This window comes from Ostrea edulis, chromosome 6, assembly GCF_947568905.1.
Source record: "Ostrea edulis chromosome 6, xbOstEdul1.1, whole genome shotgun sequence".
Taxonomy (NCBI): Eukaryota; Metazoa; Mollusca; class Bivalvia; order Ostreida; family Ostreidae; genus Ostrea; species Ostrea edulis.
In genome coordinates, this window is record NC_079169.1 from 71272288 (window position 1) to 71295745 (window position 23458).

Genomic DNA, 23458 nt, shown 5'->3' on the forward strand with positions numbered 1-23458 from the left:
TTAAATGACCTTGCATTTTTTCATTTCTCAAGAGAGAGTTTTTTCTCTTCAAAAACATCAGTATCAGTCCTGTTTTCTGATTCCAACCTTTCAATTTCTTCAACTAGGGATTTCTCAAGTTGGTCTTTATTCTTTTTCTTATATGATGAGTATGAAATGGTTATTCCCCGTATTTCCATAAGGAGAACTTTCAAGAAATGCACTATCATCGATACTATCAATATAATTGTAATCATTACCATTGGATGTAGGATTTTGAAGGTATTGAAACTTAACACTTAGATATAGTTTGTTTAACTTTATCTACGTATGTCTTATCATGCAATAAACTGTTATTAAATTTCCATAAACCACAACCCTTTTTAAAAGAGCTGAATTTTAATTCTAAAACAACAATAGAGTGATCAGAACGATATCCTGGTTTGATCATGAAATTTTCTACCAAATTAAACAACTCTTCCGAAATAAGAATATAGTCGAGATGACTTTGTATGCAAGGATTTTTTTCCCTCCATGTGTATACATTTCTTTCTGGGTTCAAAACTCTGTAGTAGTCAATAATTTGCAAATCCTCCATAATTTCTAACAATTTTTCTCTAGCCTTTGGATTATTAATACTTTTATAGTTGTGTGTATCAATCTTGGGGTTAAGCGCAATATTTAGATCACCACATAATATAAAGAAATCATTATCAAATTCCAGAAAGATTTCACTAACTCTTTCATAAAAGTCAGGACAGTGGCTATTAGGCCCATAGACATTGATAAGCGTTAAATCTATTGTCCTCCACAGTCAAATCTAAAGCCACTGGATTTCCTTCACAATCTCCCTTTTCCTTATGAATTTTGAATTCAAAATTGTTATTAAAAGGAATACTTACACCACGAGAATTGGATCTAAAAGAGCTGAAAACACATTTAAAGCCCCATTGTGCTTCTTTATATGGCTGTAATTCATATATGAAGTGTGTATCCTGTAAACATAGAATAGAATACCCTTTTTTCTTATAGTAGTTAAAGACATCTTGCCGTTTCTGGGGTGTTGCTAGTCCTTGACAGTTCACCGTAGCAATACTTATAGCATTATTCATTAATCAAAAATGTAGTTGATAAATAAAGCAACCTCAAAGCAAAACAACTAATAAAACATACATCACAGTCAAGCTGAATCACATTTTCACACTCACCTCCACAAAATAACAAAATGAAAAACTTAGCATTGATAAACGAGTTTTGATATCTAGTCTTGTAAATGGCACAACGCGTCAAAACTGAGACATGACACTGGAAGTTCATGAGGGAAATGTAATATGGGACCTGAGACTGAAGGTTCAAGAAAATTCCGGATAATTCACTTCACTTGCTGGAAAGTTTGATTTTGTTGTCGATGTCGTCAAATATGTCGAATTTGACTCGACGGCCATTACCATTCAGTTTTGCAAAAACTGATCCATTAAAATACCACGCGGAATCAATATTCGTGATGAGTTCAGAGTTCTTCTTGGTCACATCATCCACCAGCTTCAGCCCCTTCCCTTTTTGTTTGACGTCCGATCGTTTCTTCATGACTCGTGCCTTAATGTTTGTGTTTTGCACTTTAACAATTATTGGTCGAGGTTTTCCTTTTACGCCTGGAATTTTGTGTGCGGCAACGATTTCTCGGTCCTCTAACTCAACTTTCGCGTTCGCTTTCAGAAAGTCTTGGACTACCTTCCAAGTATTTTCGTGGTCTTTTTCTTAGACGCCCATTACTTTGAAGTTATATTTCCTGGAATATTGCTCATTTAAATTTCTCAAATGCAAGGCTTCTCTGGACGCACATTCTGTTTTCTGGAGAGTTTGTTTGATCTCGCGTATGCCTTTGTTGTTATTGACGATTTTTTCAACGATAGCCTCCACTCTTTGTTCTAGCATTTCCATTCCTTTCTCCAATTTTTCAACCTTATTTTTATAACGTTTCTCTAATTCTTGAAATTTCTTATCACTTTCTTCTTTCAACAAAATTAAGTTAATCAATTATATGATAAAACCAATTGGAACTTATGTGTTGATTCAAACATTTTTAAAAATAAGTTTAAGAGACGTGTATTGACAAAATGTGCCAAAAAACATTCGAGTTTAAATCAAGCAATAAGTGATTTATATGATATTTAGCGTTAAAATGGAGGGGGGGGGGGTGTTATTGCCGAATTTCAGAAAACTGCCTCCGTGAAACAAAATGAATTTATCATGAATATGTTCTTCGAGTTTTCCGCTAAAAAAAACATTGTCGCTTTGAAATTTTGTTTCACGGGGGCATTTTTTTTGTAAAATTCAAAAAATAGAAACGACTTCACTGATATTATTTTTATCTTCACTTGTACGTTAATTTTCCTTAGAAATTTAGAAGCTACTGTGTGGTTCGGTGGGTAAGGTTGTCGAATTTGATATGTATAGATGTTTATTTTTTTTAAACGACCGGGTTCGAATCCCTCACGAACACAATTTTTTTCATATCACGTTTTCTATCTAGATTTTTGTCTTAATTGAAACACACTTCTAGATTTTATAACTGCTCTGGGTCAAATCTCTGTGTATTACAATGTGCCAAGCTTGAAATAAGCTTCCAACCTGGACACTGTTTAGTTTGTGAATGGGATGCGCTGTAAACACGCCGAATACAGCATGCAATGCCAGTGTTTTAATAGTCAAGGTTGCAAACAAAAACTTGTATGCTTTGAGTGAAAGGTGTTGACAAAGGCATAATAATTATGGTGTCTTTCACGAAAATCCGTTGGGCCAAACAAGGTAAATAGCCGTTATACAGTTTGAGTGGATAAGATGTTATGTATTCCAGTAGCATATTGCTATGGTGAATTAATGTTTTCAGGTGCATGTACATACATATAATTTTGTTGAACCGTATAAAACTTTCCATATTTTGTTTGTGGTCAGAGTCACGTACAGTTGCTGACTGTTGGTTGTAGAAAGTAATACATATGAGTATAAGATTGTAGTACTATATAATATTAAATATTTGATACACTCGTAACATGTAAACGTATACATATTACATTGTTTCTGATATTCAGAAGAGAACAAAAAACCCAATTTAATTTTCACGATTTTAAAACTATTTGTGTTTATATTACATGTATAATGTATTGACACATAAAATGTATTAGACTTGCCCTTAGTACCGGGAAGTCCTACAGGTATTTAAATGGCAAATACGCAATAAGAGTCAGTTCTACGTCACGAGTGCTGGCACCGAGCTCCGATTAGGGTAAATTCCCGCTTCGGTGCAACACCCTCTTTCTCTACAGAGCGTTGCAATATTTGTATGATGGACAAGTGAAGATAAGGAACAGTGATCAGTCTGATAAATTCTCTCATGAACACAAAAATAGGATTAGGACAAAAACAAATCCTTGGACGTAAAAGAGGTGGGCTGATCAAGTGTCTAGGAGGAGCAAACATCCTCTGTTGACAGTTCCAATCCACCGTGAGCCCTCTATCTTGATCAGGTAAACGGAGTAATCTGTAGTCAACATCAGTGTGCAAAGAACAGAAGTATGAAACACATCAAGACAACATTCAAACCAGTGAAGTGTTGCAGTTCACACCCTCATGTACACATGTATTTTCAACAAAACTAAAAATTGTTTCCTAACGAAATTGGGCCCTTCATCAAAAAGTCTCCATTAGAGGATTTTCATGATTTTTAAAAAGGCTTTATTCATTTTAACATTTTTTCTCAGTCTCCTGTATATATACATTCACATACATGTGTACATCCTCTGTTGGGAACAGGGATAAGGCCAAGCGTCGTTAAATGTAACGTTGTCATAAAGTATAGTACATGCAAGTACCCTATTTGTGTGTGATTGGGGAAGGGGTAAACAACTCAAATACATGTAAACATACTTACGTCATGCACCTCATCATTTACATACATTCATCAAGCAGAAGCTTATCTTGGACGTATAACAAACTGTTCAATAACAATGTTTGAACTTAAGTTCTTGAAATTAGAGTGAAATATGTTTACTTTGCCTTGAATGAATGACAGTAGATGGTCAAGGTCCAGATTTAAGAATATAATGTAAAAATCGCCATATTGTCTCTAAATAATGGTGGTGTATTGCACGTCAAAAATAACTAGTGCATAGTTTTAACATGGTACAGTAAAAGTAAGGTCGGTTTCTTGGCTATTTATTCCTTAGTCTATATATTACATGTCTATATAGTGTGTGCTGTGCACGCATAGCAAGCGTGCTTGTCATTTGTTGACAACAGTGCTTACACAATATGTTTTTGACAAACGTTCTTGGGTACCTATTCAAAATGAAGGACACAGTCTTTAGAATGGAAGAATTGAAGTAGCTTCATCAAAAGTTTAAAAGGAAATTGGAATTTCTTTAAAATGGGAAAAAGTAAAATATGTTCGAATGTACCCGTAGTAATACATACTTGTAAGACGTAAACAAAATAGGATGTTGAAACACAAGTGTTTTGCTAATTCACAAATCATGGAACCAGGAATACAGATCAAGTGTGTTCATGAAATTTTACAACTGGATAGCAAATGCCTGTATAGATTATTTGCTTTGACGGGATACCTCTGTATAGTTTTCATCTGGAACAATCCATAGTTCAGCGTACATGTAGATCTTCCAGAAAAAGCCTCGTCCATGTTGGGATCTCCATTGCACTAAGGCGAGGTTAGGCATGGGTATCAAATGAAAATGGAAAAAGAACAATAAGGTTCTGGAGCTACTAGTATCCATGTGCATTGTTTTCTATTGGTAAATGCAAGTCCATAATAATAATAATAATATTTATTTATATAGCGCCCTATATGACTATAAATAACCACTCTAAAGCGCTGCAAACAATAAAAATGATACAGCATGTTATAAACGTAGGAAAAGGAAATTATAATAGCATTAAGACAGATAATATTAAAACAATGCTAGAAAAACATCAATAGTGTGAAGTAAACTAAAATCTAAAACATGATATGCATGGAAAAAAAGTTCCACGCTGCACAAATGAACAATTAGTACGATTGCATTATACACACTATATCTTATAAGCCGTTCTTAGCAAAGAAGGTCTATTAGTGCTAAAGTGTGAACTATAGAGAACATCCCTCAAAATATTGGATCAAAGTTGATTGTCGTTAAAATATTACAGTCAATCAAAGATGATAACCAACTCGCGATTGGTAATCATGACATTTTTCGTTACAAGTAAGCAAAAAAAATGAAGTCACGTTTTTTCAATATGACGTTTTTTGAAAAAAAAAATTGGGATAAGATAATCGTCTTTCTTGCTAAGAACGGCTCAATTTATAATATCATACATTGGCCGTTCACGTGTATGTTTCACTCGTGTTTGATCTTGTTTAGTAAGATTACGGCCTTTACACGGTTTAACTTATAATCAGCTTGTATTGCAACATTTTCAATGTAGTAATCTAAGATCTTTTAACACTAACGGCACATACCAAGGTTATTAGATCGAAAATGTCCATCCCCCCTACTGTCTATACACTATATGTGAAGACGTAGTACATAAGGGATTGTCAAGCCTTAGCTGGTTGGGTTCGGTGTGGAAACTGGAGAGTGTTATGTGGCAGTGGTCAATTCTCTATCTGGTGTCGGCATCGGATGTCTGTGTTGCATCACCTACTGCTGAATCAAATGTAAGATCATTTTTTGTTTGTTCATTATGTCTCCCCTTCCCAGAAAGGAGACATTGTTTCAGTGTGAATTAATCTTCTTCCGCTTCTCATACAAAGTTTTCCGGGTCATAACTTTTTTGTCTTTTGACATAGGTCTGATATTTGATATGTGGGTATACCATGATAAGACAGTGTGTCGCGTACCATTGTTGATGGCCTTTAACTTTGACATTTTGTCCGGACTATAACATGTATGTCTTTTGACATAGTCCTTTGATATATGGATATACCATGATGAGACTGTCGCGAGCAATATTTGAAGGTTTTTGACCTTCTATGTAACGATCAAGTAATAGAATTTTTGGGGCATTTTTGTTGTCCAGACCATAACTTTATTTTCTTTTGACAAAGGCCTTTGATATTTGGTATGTGGGTGTACCATGATAAGACAGTGTGTCATGTGTCATTTTTGATGACCTTTGGTATTTTATGTAAAGGTCAAATAATAGAACTTTTTGGCATTTTTGTTGTCCGAACCATAATTTTTTTTGTCTTATGACATAAGCATTTGATTTTTTTTATATGTGGGTTTACCATAAGACAGTGTGTCGCGTGCTATTTTTGCTGACCTTTGACCTTTTATGTAAAGGTCAATAATAGAACTTTCTGATATTTTTATTGTCCGGACCATAAATCGTTAGGCCTTCCATATTTGGTATGTTTAATTTACTATGTGTTCACAACACTGTTCCTTCTTTGAAGCACATATACATACAGGCGAATGTCATGTACCGTTAGTCTTAATTTTCCACTTTAAAGATGATCTGGAAAAAAAAGTGGGAAATGGTTTGAATGATTGTTTTGATGTTTTCCGCCACACTCAACAATTTTTCAGCTATCTGGTGGCGCCCAGTTTTATTGGTGGAAGAGAGAACCCAAATACAATGTACCTGGGAAGAGACCACCGACCTTCCGAAAGTAATCCGGGAAGCTTTCTCAATTACCAGCGGGAACGGGATTCGAACCCGCGCCGACCATAGGTGAAAAACCGTGTGATTTTGAGTGCGATGCTCTAACCACTCAGCCACGGAGGCCGTGCTAAAACATTTCTTTTAACATAGAATGTTGTATTTATACACAGAGTTGTAATAAGAAGTTCACCAATGCCTGCAGAATAAAGGCGAATTGCAGCGGTTGTCCTTTAGTGACTTTTGTCTGAAAGTCATTTGCCTATAACTTGTTTGTGTGATATATGATCAATACCTGTTTAAAGTGTTTAAAATTCTTTCCGTATATAAGTATTGGTACTGAGTGACCTTGACCTTTCCAAAAATGATCTTGGTCCATGAGTTCCCTGTCCCAAAGGTATTTGTGATGAATTTCTGATGAAAGTTTTAAGATGTGGGAACTTTTATATCACAAAGCTGTATGGTCCGATGTTCATCTAGTATTTTTGTACAGAATTATTTAAAAGCAGATTAATTAGTTTTTAAAATTGTTAACTTCCCCTTAATTACAGTGATAAGATTATTTAAAAAGTAAATATAGGGGATACGCATAAATAAAATTGCCGCTCGTTTAAGTCTGTTAGGCGTCTATTAATAGCCCCAGGCGCGTCAAGGGAATCCCAACATGACGTTAATAACTTAGACACAACTCTTTAAGTCTAAGGTATTTAATATTTTTATTTCTCTTAAACTTATGGCAAGGCACTGTAGTAACAAAAATACTCAGCTTTACACAGATACCGATGCGATAAGACTGAACTGGACTTAAAACAGGTGAAATAATGAATGACATGTGGTACAGTCTCATAAATTATATTCTTTAGTATTTGCCATGATTTAACACAGTGTTTTTACAATGTGGAAAAAATGATGATATTCTTTAAATGTCTCATGTATGAACATTGCTCATACTAATAGGGCATATTTTACTCTTGTTTTGTTTTTCTTTTTATCGTCATTTCACATTGAAATGTTAACAATCATGTATGCTGTATGCCCGAGAGGGCCCTAATTTGGAAATAAATCATATTCTATTCTATATATATATATAAATATATATATATATATATAATAAATTATTTTTTCTTGGTATCGGGGTAGAATAAAGTAAAAAAATAAAATCCAATGTTCAAACTTTTGCTCAAAAAACAATTATAACACCCAACCTTACATTAACCCCTAGGATCTAAACGATACATGTGATAATCAATCAATTAATATATAAAGCACTAAATAATAACAACTAGGTACTGAAAATTTTCACCCCAGCCCGGGGTCGAACCAGCGACCTAGGGCACCCACCGCCTAGCAAGACTGTCAAACCAGTGCGTAAGTCTACTCTTTTTTCTTCTTTTATTGATCAACATACAATTTACACCACAACAGTCATCACAATGAATATCACAGTTTCAGATCTGGTTTAACATTTTACAATCAAATCATGTTAAAAGATAATTCGAGCATCAATCCAGATGTCAGAATAGTAGCTTTCAATTGAGATGCAAAGAAAGACTGTAAAAATAAAAATTGTGGTGTACTTCTTAGTGAATTAATAAGTTATCAGCACAGGCAATTCTGATAGTAATGTAGATTGATTGTGTATGAATATATTAGAATACAGAGTAGAATTTTACACCATTTTGGTTATTGTTTTTACATCGGCTAACTTAGGTACCCTATATTTAGAGTTCTATACCTTTACTCTTTAACAGTAAATTCGAATCCAAGCGATACAATTGTCCGTCGTTCTCAGGATTCGAGGTTAGACACCATCTGGACCACGTGCTTTAGTTCTGTCCGATATAAAGCAAGATTTCCTCAGTCATAAACACATCATGTAGATTTTATGTACATTTTCTAGTTGTCCTCCAGTAGTTTGATATTCCTACATACAGAATTGTGTTCCGCATGCATTTATACAATGTATCCATGACCTATATACAGAATTTATCCTGGCTTGCACCCAAAACAATTATTGTTATACACACTCTAAATTACACAAGGATTCGAACTCATTTACCGTCAGCAGGTCACGTGAACTCATATACATGTATCTTCAGCAAGTCACGTGGAGAGGATGCGGACAACTAAACTGTCAATCGATATGTGTGTGTGGCCTTTACATACCGTCTGCAGACAGCATATAAATAATGCCCCCGATAATGGCCAATTCCGAAGATGGCCATGGTCACAAGGACAAATATCTTGGTACCAGTAAAAAGATCTTGTCACAAGAAATGCTCATGTAAAACATGAAAGCTTTAATGTTTACCATTTAGAAGTTATGACCAATGTAAAAAAAAAAAAAAATTAAAAGTAGGTCAAATGTCAAGGTCAAAAGGTTTATTACCAACGGAAAGGTCTTGCCACAAGGAATACTCATATGAAATATCAAAGCTCTATCACTTACTGTTCAAAAGTTATTAGCATGGTTAAAGTTTTCAAAAAGTAGGTCAAACTCCAAGGTCAAGGGGTCAAATATGTTGGTACCCACGGAAAGGTTTTGTCACAAGGAATACTCATGTGAAATATCAAAGCTCTATCACTTACTGTTCAAAAGTTATTAGCAAGGTTAAAGTTTCAGACAGAATTACAGGATGACAGACAGGACAAAAACAATATGCCCCCCGATCTTCGATCTCGGGAGCATAGACATAGAATCTACTTTAGCTACAAAACTCTCTCATATCCATATGAAACTCTCAAAATTTGTGGAATAACAACAATAAACTGATTTTCTTGGATGGATATCATAATTCCGGTATAATTATTTGTATGTTACATGTACATAACTGATCAGAGCAACTATTCTGAAAATCAATGATATCCTTCCAGTTTGTCACTGCACATTATAGAACTCCTCTTAAAACACATTACAAACACGCCATATCGGAAAGAAGCTTAGGTACAAATCATTAATACCTAAATAATATCGGTCTTATTTTTACTAAACAAACCATAATGGATTCTCAACCAGGCTGTGCTACATAACTCGTAGGATACTTTATGGGTCGTAATTTCGTCACAAAGTCATCCATATATTCCATGACATCAAGACAAAGCGCAAGTCTAGAATTTATACTAATTACGCATAAAATGAATAAAGATATTATACATCAATCTTTTTAGAAATATTCTAAACTAAATCACACAAAAAACTTGACAAACTTGACAGTTAAATTGCTTTCTTCAGACGAGGTGTGACGCAGATTTAGTGCGGGTCAAGGTGGGATACATATTTAGTACGAGTTGAAGTGGGACCAGGGGCGGATCCAGGAATTGTGGTTGGGGGGGGGGGGGGGGGGGGCGTCACTTTGAGGCAGAGGGTCTGGATTTTATAGGACTTGAAATATGTTTCCTATTTAGTAATTTGTACTATTTTCTATCATTTTTGATAAGGTGAAATTAATAAAATGACGGTTTTTGAATTGATTGTATCTTGCTTAACGTCTCTCTCGAGAATTTTTCACTCATACGGAGACGTCACCAAGACCGGTGAAACAGTTTTGGGGAAAAATTAAGTTCTCCCAATAAAGTCATTCAAGAAATCAAAAGATTTTGCCAATTATTTCTCCGGGAGTGGAAGAAATTATTGCTTCTTTTATCGTTTAGTACATTTTTCTGAACAAGACACCACGATTTACCTTAAATTTGAAAATTTTAGGGGGGGGGGGGCGGATGCGCCCCCATTAAATCCGCCACTGGGGACGGGATTGGAATGCATGTTTCATGAAAATAATTTACTTCTCCGTTGAATATACAGTGTACGTGTGAATATGAAACCGACATCATATATACATTTAAAGACAAAACAAGATGACGTATTTTAAAGCTTCTACATGTATTTCTAAGTTTAATTGATTATAGTTTCTTTTGTGTTTATGTTTTCAGAAGTAAAACTAATACAATATGTTATATGGAATGTAATTTATTTCCTTGACCTCTCAATTAAGTCATAAACAGGGTGGGGGATGTTTATAGAGTTATTAATATATTTTATTGAGAAACTCAATAGACATGGCCTATATCGGCCCTCTCCCAAAGAGGTATAGAGTTATATAGGGAGAGGTAATATATTTCAACTATTGATCATCATAGAAAATTTACAAGTTACTTATCGTTTATAGGTCACCTAAGTCACTCGGATGACTTACTGTCTTTGGGTTTCGTCCGGCCTCGTCCATTAACAATTTTACATATTTAACTTCTTGAAATGTTATAATTTTTGGTGTTAATCTTCTTTTCGGATTAATCCTGTGGGGATCCGGGCTAGAATAGGTCCTCAGTTCCCCCTGCTTGTCGTAAGAGACGACTAAATGGAGCGGTCCTTCGGATGAGACATCAAAAACCGATGTCCCGTGTAGCAGCAGGTGTGGCACGATAAAGATCCCTCCCGGCCACAAGCGCCGGGCATAGGCCTAGATCATTGGTGACGTCTCCATATGCTTGAAATATTCTCAAGTGGGACGTTGAATAATATTGAATCAATCAATTCAATCTTTAGGATGAGAGGAATGTAAACTGAAATTTATGGTCTTAGCTCCTCCAGGGCCTCATGGGTGGGGCCAAACACCGCAAAAATGCCAAATTTTCAAAACATATTCTCCTGTATTCCCACACATGTGGGAGAAAAACCAAATGCATGGTTATGATATCAATGAAGCCCTTTACCACAATTGTGAAATTCATTCCCCATGGTCAAGGCTTCAGGTTCTATAGTGGGGCCAATATGGCTGTATACTCCGTTTACCTGATCAACATATAGGGCTCACGGTGGATGTGACCGGTCGACAGGGGATGTTTACTTCTCCTAGGCACTTGATCCCACCTTTGGTATATTCAGGGGTCCATGTTTGCCCAAATTTTAATTTTGTATTGCTTATAGGAGTTGTGAGATTAATCACTGTTCTTTATCTTCGCTTTTCATAGTAAAGATATATTATATTTCAGAAAATCTTATCTTCTCTCAGGCATGTATGGGAAAAACTAAATACATGGTCAGGATGTCCATGAAGATATCTACCTAAGTTGTGAAAATCATGGCCCTTGGGTTAAGGGATTGGACTCTAGGGTGGGGCCAATATGGATCTCTAGTAAAAATGTATTAAATCTTAGAAAATCTTCTCTTCTCTCAGACACGTGTGAGGAAGAACTATTAATGGATCGTTATGATGTCTAAGACGCTCTCATGACCCTTGGGTTATGGATTTAGGCGTTAGGGTGGGGCCAATATGGCTCCCTAATGAAAATGTCTGTCCTCAAACATGTGTGAGTTATGATGTCTTATTAAATTGTGAAAATCATGACCTCTGGGTCAGGAATTCACGCCCTAAGGTGGTGTCAATATAGGCATACAGTGAGATGTCCTACATGCATCTCTTATAAAATCTTTTCCTTCCCCACATATGTATGAGAAAAACCATGTTGGTAATGTCCATGAGGCCTTCTACCTTGTAAAAATCATGGCTCTTGAGACCCTAGGGTGTGGCAACTATGGCCATATACAGTTAAAACACATTAAATCTTAGAAACTCTTTTTCTTTACTTTCAGAGTAGTGGTGGATAAACGAAATGCATGGTTACGATGTATATGAAATCTTAATCTATATGTACTTAAATTGTGATTGTTTGGCCGGGTCAGGGGTTAAAAAAAATATTCATACAGTCCCATCTTGTGATCTTGAATCTAACTAGTCAATAAATAATCAATGCATTATCAAGTTATATGGCTCAAACAAGAATTTCACACTGCCAATCCCTGCAACCCCTGGGACTAGAGATACTTTTAATGCTCAATTGACCGATAAGGCCGGTGGGCCTCTTGTTTAGGAATTTTATATGAGGAGTTGTGATATTGATCACTGTTCGTTATCTTCACCTTGCATATGTGTACTTATAAACAAACTAAGCCAAAACATAAATCAACTCATGTACCTATTGTTTTTGTATCAAGTGTCCTTAACCGCAATTTTTAAACTCTTTGTGCTTCCCATATGTAAGATACTTAGGTCAGCAATGAATAAACGATGCCATTTATATATCTTATTTGGGAGACCAATAGTTTTATAGAAAAGGGTGGCTAATGTTCCTGTAAATCGATTGCTGTGGTCTTTCACTGCAGGGACGTGCAATTTGTATCGATATGGACTGCATACTACTAGTGCTTACGGGAGTACTACAGTAATACAACAGACAGTAGAACCATGGGTCCCTGCAGATGGATAATTTATTGTTTATGCTTGGGAATGGCCATTAAGTGACCTAGGGTCTGGATAGGTTAATCACAGAATTAAGTATTGATTACCACTACTAATTAAATAAGACTTTTACAATGTTTATGTCTACAGTGGTACATGTATAACTAGCAAACATGGTCAATATCAATGGAGGTCTTTGACTACCCCCGCTCCCAGACGCCTACATGTAATAAAGGATTCACGATTTAATCAATCAAAATCTGTAGTCTAATGTGTCTAAATGGTTTCACAAAAAATTAAGTTATACATCACGATAGAAGCTCATAGAATTTATTATTTGTTTTGAAAACAAAGATTCAGGTGTGGTATTGTTTTCATAGTTTTCAAAGTAAATGGATATAGATTCAAGTTTATCATATATATATATATATATATATATATATATATATATATCACATTTCAAGTATACTTTAGGCAAATTGTGTCATTTCAAAGTTATATTTGGGACTACAAAATTAAGATGCTTTAATCCTCAAAACTAACCTTTCACTGTTTTGTTTGTAAACATAAGAATACCAGTCTTTGTTTAAATACCACATAGTTAAGGCTAAAATATTGCTCTCATCCTTGCATTCAGAAGGTCCAAAGAGGGTGTTGCACCAAAGCGGGAACTTTCCCTAATTGGGGCTCCTTGCCAGCACTCATGACGTAGAACTGACCTTCATCCATATTTATACTTTTATTGCGTATTTACCATTTAAATACCTGTAGGATTCCCCATCACTAAGGACAAGCCTAATACATTTTATGTGTCAATACATTAGACATGTAGTCTAAACATAATTTTTGAAATCGTGAAAATCAAATTGTATTATTTTTCTTCTGAGTATCAGATACAATGTATACGGTTACATATTATGAGTATCAAATATTTGATATTCTATACTACTACAGTGCAAGGTGAAGATAACGAACAGTGATCAATCTCATAACTCCTACAAGCTCTTATACTCGTAAGTATTTTTTTCTACAACCATCTGTACTTGACATGAAAAAAAAAAAAAGCCCTCGTGAAACAAAATTTCAAAGCGACAGGATTTTAGTGGAAAACTCAAAGAACATTTCGTGCTAAATTCATTTTGTTTCACGGAGGCTGTTTTCTGAAATTCAGGGATACCCCTCCATTTTAACGCTAAAAATCATACAAATCGCTTATTGCTTGATTTAAACTCGAATTGTTTTGGCTAAGTTTTGTCAATACACATCTTTTATACTTATTCTCAAAAAAAAAAAAAAAAAAAAAAAATCCCGTGGGGATCCGGGTTAAAATAGGTCCTCAGTACCCTTTGCTTTTCGTAAGAGGCAACTAAATGGGGCGGTCCTTCGAATGAGACCGCAAAAACCGAGGTCCCGTGTCACAGCGGGTGTGGCACGATAAAGATCCCTCCCTGTTCAATGTCAATAAGCGCCGAGCATAGGCCTAAATCTTGCAGCCCTTCAATGGCAGTGGTTACGTCTCCTTAGGAGTGAAATATTCTTAAGAGGGACGTTAAACAATATTCAATCAATCAATATTTTCAAAAATGTTTGAATCTAGACATAAGTTCCAATTGGTTTTATCCTAAATTTGAATAACTTAATTCTATCGATCTTTCACATCTTTAGGGAAATGCACACGAGACGTGCAACATCTTCTTTGGTTGTCAACATTAAACGAGTAATATTTTTAATTTTAACGTATTCTAACCCGGAGGTCGGTGGTCTCTTCCCAGGTACATTTTATCTGGATTCTCTCTTCCACCAATAATAACTGGACGCCACCAGATAACTGAAAAATTGTTGAGTGTGGCGGAAAACACCAATCAATCAGATATATGTGTGCTAATTGGTAGAAAATTTATTAATACCGCAACACATTTATTTTATGATTTTTATTTGTTACTAAGATATATTATTTGAAGAATCAAAACTCAAATATAAGATTGAACCTATAATTCTAGAAGGGTGGAATTACCTTAAACATCAAAAATGAAAAAAAAGAAAGTTTTCCTAACCCTTTCATTGGTAGGAATATGCTACTGGAATAGGTACCTGTAGCGTACTAGCCTCCCTTGTACAGTGTAATTATAAGGAATAAAGGTCCTGATTGTTTGTAGTAAGGGGACATATATACATGTAAACAATAGCATGGGCTGATTTGTGTAATCGGCAAAGCTTATAAAGTAAAAACACACCATGATTCCATTGTTTATTGATTATATTGTACCCTCATAGATACAAACAACCATAACATGTATTCCATATAACATGTAGGTTGTTACATCAAGTTGAAAAGGTCAGTGCAATCATTAAAAAATAAAATCAAAACAGCTCAGTTTTGATACCGACAAAACATCGACAAAGGTAAATATAATATGATAAATAAATGTTAAAGATTTTAATTTGGATACAATTTAACGAACACGGCTACAGGATTCCACTGATATTAGACCCTTATACAAAGTGTTGTTACCCGTAATCCTATTTTTTTTTCAAAGCATAGTTACAAACCATTATTATCAACACATGTACAAAATACATAATTCTGATATGGGGATAGGTTACTTCTGTGTTAATGCAATCTACATTTATATAACGCACTAAAAAGCAAACATCACGATGAGCTGAAAATACATGAATAGTAATTTTCTTGAGTATTTTAGAATTATCGGACTAATGCCCTCTTTATATCCTATATAACTCTCAAGTTATGCGTTGTGCTCTACTTTGAAATTGATTAGGAACGGTAATTGATTTTTCGGGTAATAGTCTTACATAGTTTGAGGATTTTAAAACATCTCAACATTTCTCGAAATACGTCAATCTCAGTACATGTAGCATGCCATAGCAACACCAAGAGGTAAATGTTCCTAATTTCATTTGAGAGGAACCGGTACTTTGATTTGTTAGAAGGATAAGGAATTGGATCCTTCCTCTAGTAAAATATTTCAACGTCTTTCAAAATTTCCAATGGATGTAGGTGTGGCGCTGTGGGTAATGCTGACTGAGCCACGCCCAACGTTTAGTTCGAATGTTTGTGTCATAATGTGGAAAATTAATGTCCGTTTAGTACCCCCCCCCCCCTTCCCTGATGTGATATTACAGTTTCGATTTTGCTGCTGTGGATATAAGATATCACACGTAATATATACAATGTAAAGGACAGTTCAAAACCTGCTTTATGTTTAGGTGAAATCAAATTGGTGTGGTTTTTTTTGGACATATACTGTATTACGTTTAAAATGCACTGGTTGGATTTAAAGCGTAGCCTCTTGCACAGTATTTAACGCTTTAAATAAGATTGTTCAGCATGGAATAATATCCTATACGTCGACCCTGAAGAAACAGAACTAAGCGCCTGTACAGAATATATTCCAAAACAATTAGATTTCATTTCATTCATTGTCTCCATTTGTACCCTAGCACATCAATAATAGATAGATACAGTTTCTGTTATCCTAGCTTACCCGCGGTTGTTCAGACTGTAACGATATTACATGCAAGTACATGTAACATTACATACAGATCTAAATGTATATACGATGATGGGGATCATTTGCCAATTAAACGCTGCATTACTCTACATCTGTTCTAGTGTGAAAGTTTTTTCTCTCTCGGTCTTTGCGCATATGAACGCCTAAGTAGCCTTAAGAATTTGTACACACACATACAGTATCTATAAAGAAATCAATTATTTACATACAGTATGCAAACAAGGTACCCGTAAAGAGAGCTGTAAGGGCCTCCATGATAGGGTACTGCTTATGATACCTAATTAATAAAACAGAACAGGTTGTAATTCACAATTGTGGTAGCTATTGTCGGGATATGATATGACACGCGCACCCGGGATTGTTAAACATGGCAAGACTGGTTCAAGTGGAATAATTAATATCAGCCTCAAGTAATTTGAAACTATTCTATTGAAATCGGAAATTATATTGGTGGTATCCAATCAATAATAATACTGTTCTTTTATTTCAAAATTCTTTTTTAATAAGCTATTGCCCACTTGGTTGTTTCGATAACCGATGTGGTATTAATTTAAACACTTTTTCTTATTTAATTTTTCTTCGTTTATTGACATATTCCTATGTGTGATACATTATATTTATAATAAACAGCAGGGCAGGATAGAGATTTCTAAATTACATTTAACAATTCGATTCCATATTAAAAACCTGCAATAATGAACGGTTTCGCATATGCAAAAAAGACCTATGAGACCTTAGTAGTGTCTTTTAAGTTCCCCAATGCTACATGTAGTATTAAAGTATAAGAGATCAATTGTTGTTAAGAAGAGTGGATCCCGATTGGCTCCAACAATCTATAGAGGCGTTGGGGCCGAGCGCAAACCGAGCAATACGCCTCCGTCCGTGTTAATATAAGGGCGCTGAAGTCGATACTTCTGTAATTCACGGGTTAATCTTTTTACTTGCAATTCATGGTAGAGACTTATTTTTCTCCAATTTAGAATATCCCCTATAAGGTAAGCAAGCTTTTGACTACAATAGAGAATTATGATGAAGGTGACTCAGAATGTGATGTTACCAACTTTTTTGCCGTAACTTTTTAAGTGAAGTACGCGTCTCCAAAATTATGTATATATATATATATATATATATATATATATATATATATATATATCCTAATTGGTCATTTTATTGCTTTGTATAATTTTGCATTTGACCTTGTATCCACGTTGTGCTTTAATGTATATTCTTTGCTTATGTGCAAGGACTACCACGCGTATCGAAAATACAAAAAAATGAGAACATAATTTTACTTAAAGCTTATGCATTCAGCGTCTCAGATTACCTTGGGAATCGTTCATTTGGGCTTGGCTGACTTCACTTTGAAATTCAAATTTCGATTACGCCAATTTTTAATTTTTTTTTTAAATTAAGACTTTCACTCAACGTTATATAAGAATTCTGCCACGCATTACAAAATCATTTGCAAATGATACAGAGAATAGATTGATACACAAAATCAAATCAAATTCTTTCGTTATCGATTTAGCTATCGGGTGAAGCCTATTAAATTTTATATCTACTTCCTTTTGATAAGATAAAAATGGATTGCGTTCTAATGTATTTGCATTTCAACTTTCTTGTTTTGACGCTCAATAACACACAAAACATTTTTGTAACTTCTCACCGATATTTTGAGTTGTTTTGTTCATTCTAGCGAGAACAAAATAATGATCGTTTGAATTACCAACCATTGCCTCAGAACTTGGTGACTGAGATTAATAATATACAATGTATTTTTATTTCGTAAACGTTCCACATACAGAGCCTGTTTTTTGAAAGTAAAAGTCACGACTTGTACTAATCAATTATTAAATCTTTAGCTTTTTGTACCAAAGATTATTATCGATAACGGGAAATTATTCAGAAATTAAAGCATTACATTATTTTAACCGCTGTGAAGTTCTGAAATAAATTGAGACATTTTGCTTATATTTTTTGTTAAGGGGTAATTATGAAGAAAAAAACTAACACCAAACCCCTTCGGACACCCCAAAATCCCCCCATGTCGTCAGTAAAGCAACATGTCATATAAGATGGACAGTTGTTGTAAGCATGCAACATGACAAATGTTTCTCCAAAAATCAAAATAAAACGAACAAATGATATTGAAACGATTTGTTGTATTTATCTGCGCGAAGGGATATAGTCTTTCCACTCAATCGTAATTAGCTGCCTTTGCATTGAGACAATTTGATCTTGGTGGCGTGGTCGAGCTCTGTCTGTTGTCAACTCTTAATTCGATTAGTGAATCCCCATGTGTCATCAGTTTTCTAAAGCGACATATTGGGTTTTTATTACGTATGAAAATGAACACCTTAATTCAAATCCAGTTTGAGTATTGGACAACCTCTATAAAATTACAATGTGTAAGCGAAGTAAAATGTCAACTGTATACGTACAGTGTATGTAATCATCACCGGCTCTTCTCCATGTTGAGAACTGCATAGGCTATAGATACATTTGTATGTACCAGTAAGTTAAAATTTCGACTTTATACGTATGTAACAGTAATTTAAAATGTCGACTTTTTACGTATGTGACAGTAAGTTAAAATTTCGACTTTTTACGTATGCAATAAGTTAGTTGGTTTAAAAGCTTCTATGGCCAATATGTGACAATTTTCAACTCGGTACCATTGTTCACAGATTACGTCATCGCGTTCCTAAATTTTGAATTTGGTGCAGTCGGTATCTTTGTTCACAAACTATATCGCGTTTGCTTCGTCCTAACCGATTGCTGACATTTAAGAATGAGAAGGAGAACATCGAAAACAGGATATAACAATTTTGCAGTATTGGTGTTTGTTTAGCTGATTAAAATTAATTTGCGAATCGCATTCTTCGCCATTAATATTCATATGTTCTTGTTCCTTTACATTGCCATCTGTGGGACGTTGTGCTAATTGTTTCCTCGAGATGAATGAAAATCATCGTAATCTGACAGTGCGATGACTCTTGTTTTAAAAATAGAAGATTAGAATTCAACACCTCTTTGCAACGAAACATTATGAAGAAGCAGAACCTGTTGATCCGTTGATAAGTTTCAGCGCGACCTCGGTTATGTAGAAGCGATGCGTGCTTTTAACACTTTCAGTGGTTTTAATTTCTTATGACATTCACACACAAAACAAATTATTGATCAGCACACATTAATGAAGAACTGCGGCAGATAAAATACTCCTATCATTTTTCTATTTCCTTCTGCAAACGAAGAAATCCTTAAAAACAAATTGATGATAAAGAATGTGAACTTAGAAGTAAATTTCAAAATCCTTAACAAATGAAAACTGTTAAATCATTTAAACATTTCTGTTACATAATTCTTAATTTCGTATTTGAAATTTTGATATTTATGTACATGTAAAACAATTATATATAGTTTAGAAGAATGTAATTGAATAAACTTTTAATATTTCTATTCCACAATTATATTCTTTAAGAGAAACCAGAGTTCATACATTCTGTTGTGATAAAATGCTCCATATGGAATATAAGTAACGAATTTACCATTATCGTATTGGGGGTTGGAAAACATAATGTGTTCATGAATTTTCATTAGGTATATGTTCCCAAATTAGTAGAACGTAGTTTTGATAAATGTTCTTGTCTTTTGCAGATTTCAGGAGAATAATGCATTGCGACCTCCCACAGCTTTATCTGTCCTGTGTAATTCTGAGCCTTGTTAAGGTCTGTAGTAGCTTAGAGGCACAAGAAGAAACCTCGGTCAGTGACCATGATATCGTGAGAAGACAGGCAACACTAAGTAATAGTTATGGTGACGAGCTACCAGGACTGGATCTGGATCCAAAGAGAAACAATAATTGGGATCGACTCCCTGCCTGGGGGAAAAGACAAAGTAAACGCAGATGGTCTTCCTTTAGTACCTGGGGAAAAAGAGGTTGGTTGGACAGGCTGATGAGTGCAAACAATAACTGGGGCAAGCGATGGAATTCCATGTCTAATTCATGGGGAAAACGCCAAAGTCCCGTGGAATACGACGGTTTAAGCGATGAATATATTAACATAAAGAAAAGATCTGTCAATCCCAGAAGCAAACGATCAATATCGTCCAACGTAGCTTCCGACAAAACTGAAGAAAAACGAAGATGGTCTTCACTATCAGCATGGGGAAAACGTAGCGACGACGCCGAGAAGAGGAGATGGTCATCGCTCTCCGCTTGGGGAAAAAGAAATAATCCTGAGAGTTTAAATAGCCTGAATAGTGAAGATATTGCAAAACGAAAGTGGTCTAGTTTCGCGTCCTGGGGAAAACGTGGACTCCCTGCTAATATTTCTAAAAGACTTAACTCCTACTGGCGACAACGTCTCCTGCAAGATAGTGGCCCATGGATGGAACGACGAGGCTGGAATGCTCTGACGTCATGGGGGAAACGGTCCACAAATTAAAAGTATCAGCATAATAGGCGGCTTTTTTCATTTTCAAGATACTGTTTTCCTGGCAAATAAATTTTTCTTCGATATGAATTGGTCTCTACTTTGGTTCTCTACTCTTCCTTGATCTCCATTGTATGATTACATGTTTTCTAAACGTTCACTCTGAAACTAAATCGTATATTAAAACACTTGTTTTGTACACAGATTATTGAGTATATTTTTATATCATCACTTTAGTTCATGATCAAGTGATATTGTTGAAAATATTATGCTGAAAAATATATGTACTTCTTATCAAAATCAGTATGTTTCTTTTTAATTTTCAATCCGATGTGAAGAAATGGAGGGGATTTGCATTCTTTTTAATTTTCAATCCGATGTGAAGAAATGGAGGGGATTTGCAAAGTTAGAAATGATTACATGTAAGTTTAGATGAAATGACTGCAATTTTCGTTCAGTGCTTGGTAATAAGGATCAGGAGTGAAATTTTATGAATCCCTGAAGCTACAACACTGGCAAAACCATGGGTATACCCCATGCTTTCAGAAAGATATTAAGGTATATCACGAAGACGAAGTACGCATTTGCCTGTATTTCCCTCCAGGATAAAGTATAATTATATTTAATCTGCGATCAGAGCATAGGGAATAAATAATTACCAAACGCACTCTGTCATCCTTTTTCCTAAATATTCAAAGTGATTATTAAATGGGATTTGTATCATTATATATATATACACGTAGATACCGCCGCCGTGAACAATGGACACATATCTTCCGATGAATCGTTCTCCACGATATCCTTGGTATGTTACAAATCATGACACTTGAATGTAATTCGACAATAACACCATTATATAGAATAACAAATATTTTGAAATTTAACTCAAAGTGCCTCTTCATATTCCGTCCAATATCGCTTACAATTAAATACAGGTGTTTCACAGGAGTGACAGTATTCCCTGTAGCCTACATGTAATTCTCTATGGAGTGAAATGTCGATGACGTTGAGGCATAATGCAAGTCTAACGTCTAGTGCATGTATTCGCATTTCTTTAAAGAGTGTAAATTTACGATTGATTAATTGTATCTTGCTTAACGTCCCTCTCGAGAATTTTTCACTCATATGGAGACGTCACAAATACCGGTGAAGGGCTTCAAATTTAAGCCTATGCTAGGCGCTTATGGCCATTGAGCAGTGAGGGTTCTTAAGCGTGCCACACCTACTGGGACACGGAATATCCGTTTTAAGGTCATCTGGAGCCGAGGACCCGTGACATTCACACCTGATGCCGAGCGTTTGGCGATGGAACTGTCACTACCTGTTTTAACGACTTAGGTCGGTCGCGGCCGAGATTCGACCTTCCGCATGCGGGGCGAACACCCTACCTCTAGACCATCGCTGCGGTCTGTAACCTTACGAAGTATCAGACTTAAGTCACGGACAGTGGTAAATTTTGTCTCGATATCACCATGTTCGACTATAGAGTGATTTTTTTGTTCTACATAATTACTCAATGAATAAATATCGTAATATAAAATAAGGATGAAGAACGCCATCATACGTTTGATACTGAGAGCGTCTACTGTGTATGATTGATTTTAAAATCGAGAGAGTAAACTGATTGATTATTTGTTTTTACGTCTCGTCAAGACTCTTTCACTCATATTGAGACGTCACCAGATGTAGGCGAAGTACAAGTTTAGACTAGCGCTCAGGGCCGTAGCAGTGAGGGTTCCTTAGTGTGCCAACGGCTAGTTGTATTCAGCGCGTCCGCACGTCAATCGTGGTCAATGTTTTACAGTAAATTCTGCTGTGGTAATACACATTCAAATGAGCTTGACTTTCTTTACTTTTTAGCTTTACCGCTGGGTTTTTACGGAAATAGCTTACGCAAATATCAAGCCCACTCAAAGCTTTTTTCAAAGACAACGAACTAATGATACTTTCAAATGTCTTACAGCTATCGATAAATATTTTGCCCTAAACTGTTTATATTTATATGAGAATTCACAATTTTAGGAGCTACATGTATGGTTTCCACTTTTATGACAAATAATGACCTTCATTTTTGCTCTTACTGCCCTTACCCCGGAAGTAGGGGGCAGGTCCTAAACTTCAGATTGATTGTATCTTGCTTACCGTCTCTCTCGAGAATTTTTCACTCCGATGGAGACGTCACCAAGACCGTTGAAGAGCTTCAAATTTTAGGCCTATGCTCGGCACTTACGCCCATTGAACAGTGAGGGTTCTTTAGCGTGCCACACCTACTGTGACACCGGGCATCCGTTTTTAAGGACCCGAGGACCCATGCCATTCACACCTGATGTCGAGCGACTGTCACTACCTGTTTAATGACTTAAGTCTGTCGCGGCCGGGATTCGAACCCCAGCCTTCCGCATGCGGGGCGAACGCCCCAACCTCTAGGCGACCGAGGCGGTTCCTAAACTTCAGATAAAATAGTAGTAACAAATAGGGTATTGTAAAGCTTACGGTATCAAAATCTTTATTATGGGCTGAGTTTTAACAGGTTGTATCATATCTCTTACAATAACAAAGTTTAGTTTATTCGATTGTACGAAGAACACTTTTAGAATATACATTTCGTTAAATTGAA

The 23458-nt window shown here is 35.5% G+C and overlaps 1 protein-coding gene across 1 annotated transcript; it reads left to right on the plus strand.

Moving 5' to 3' along the window:
- The first annotated feature begins 17270 nt into the window (after positions 1-17270).
- On the plus strand, positions 17271-21141 carry LOC125647943 (prothoracicostatic peptide-like). Its single transcript, XM_048874816.2, has 2 exons — positions 17271-17400; positions 20063-21141. Exon 2 carries the CDS (start codon positions 20077-20079, stop codon positions 20851-20853), a length of 777 nt encoding a protein of 258 aa, XP_048730773.1. The 5' UTR covers positions 17271-17400; positions 20063-20076; the 3' UTR covers positions 20854-21141.
- Positions 21142-23458: the final 2317 nt, after the last annotated feature.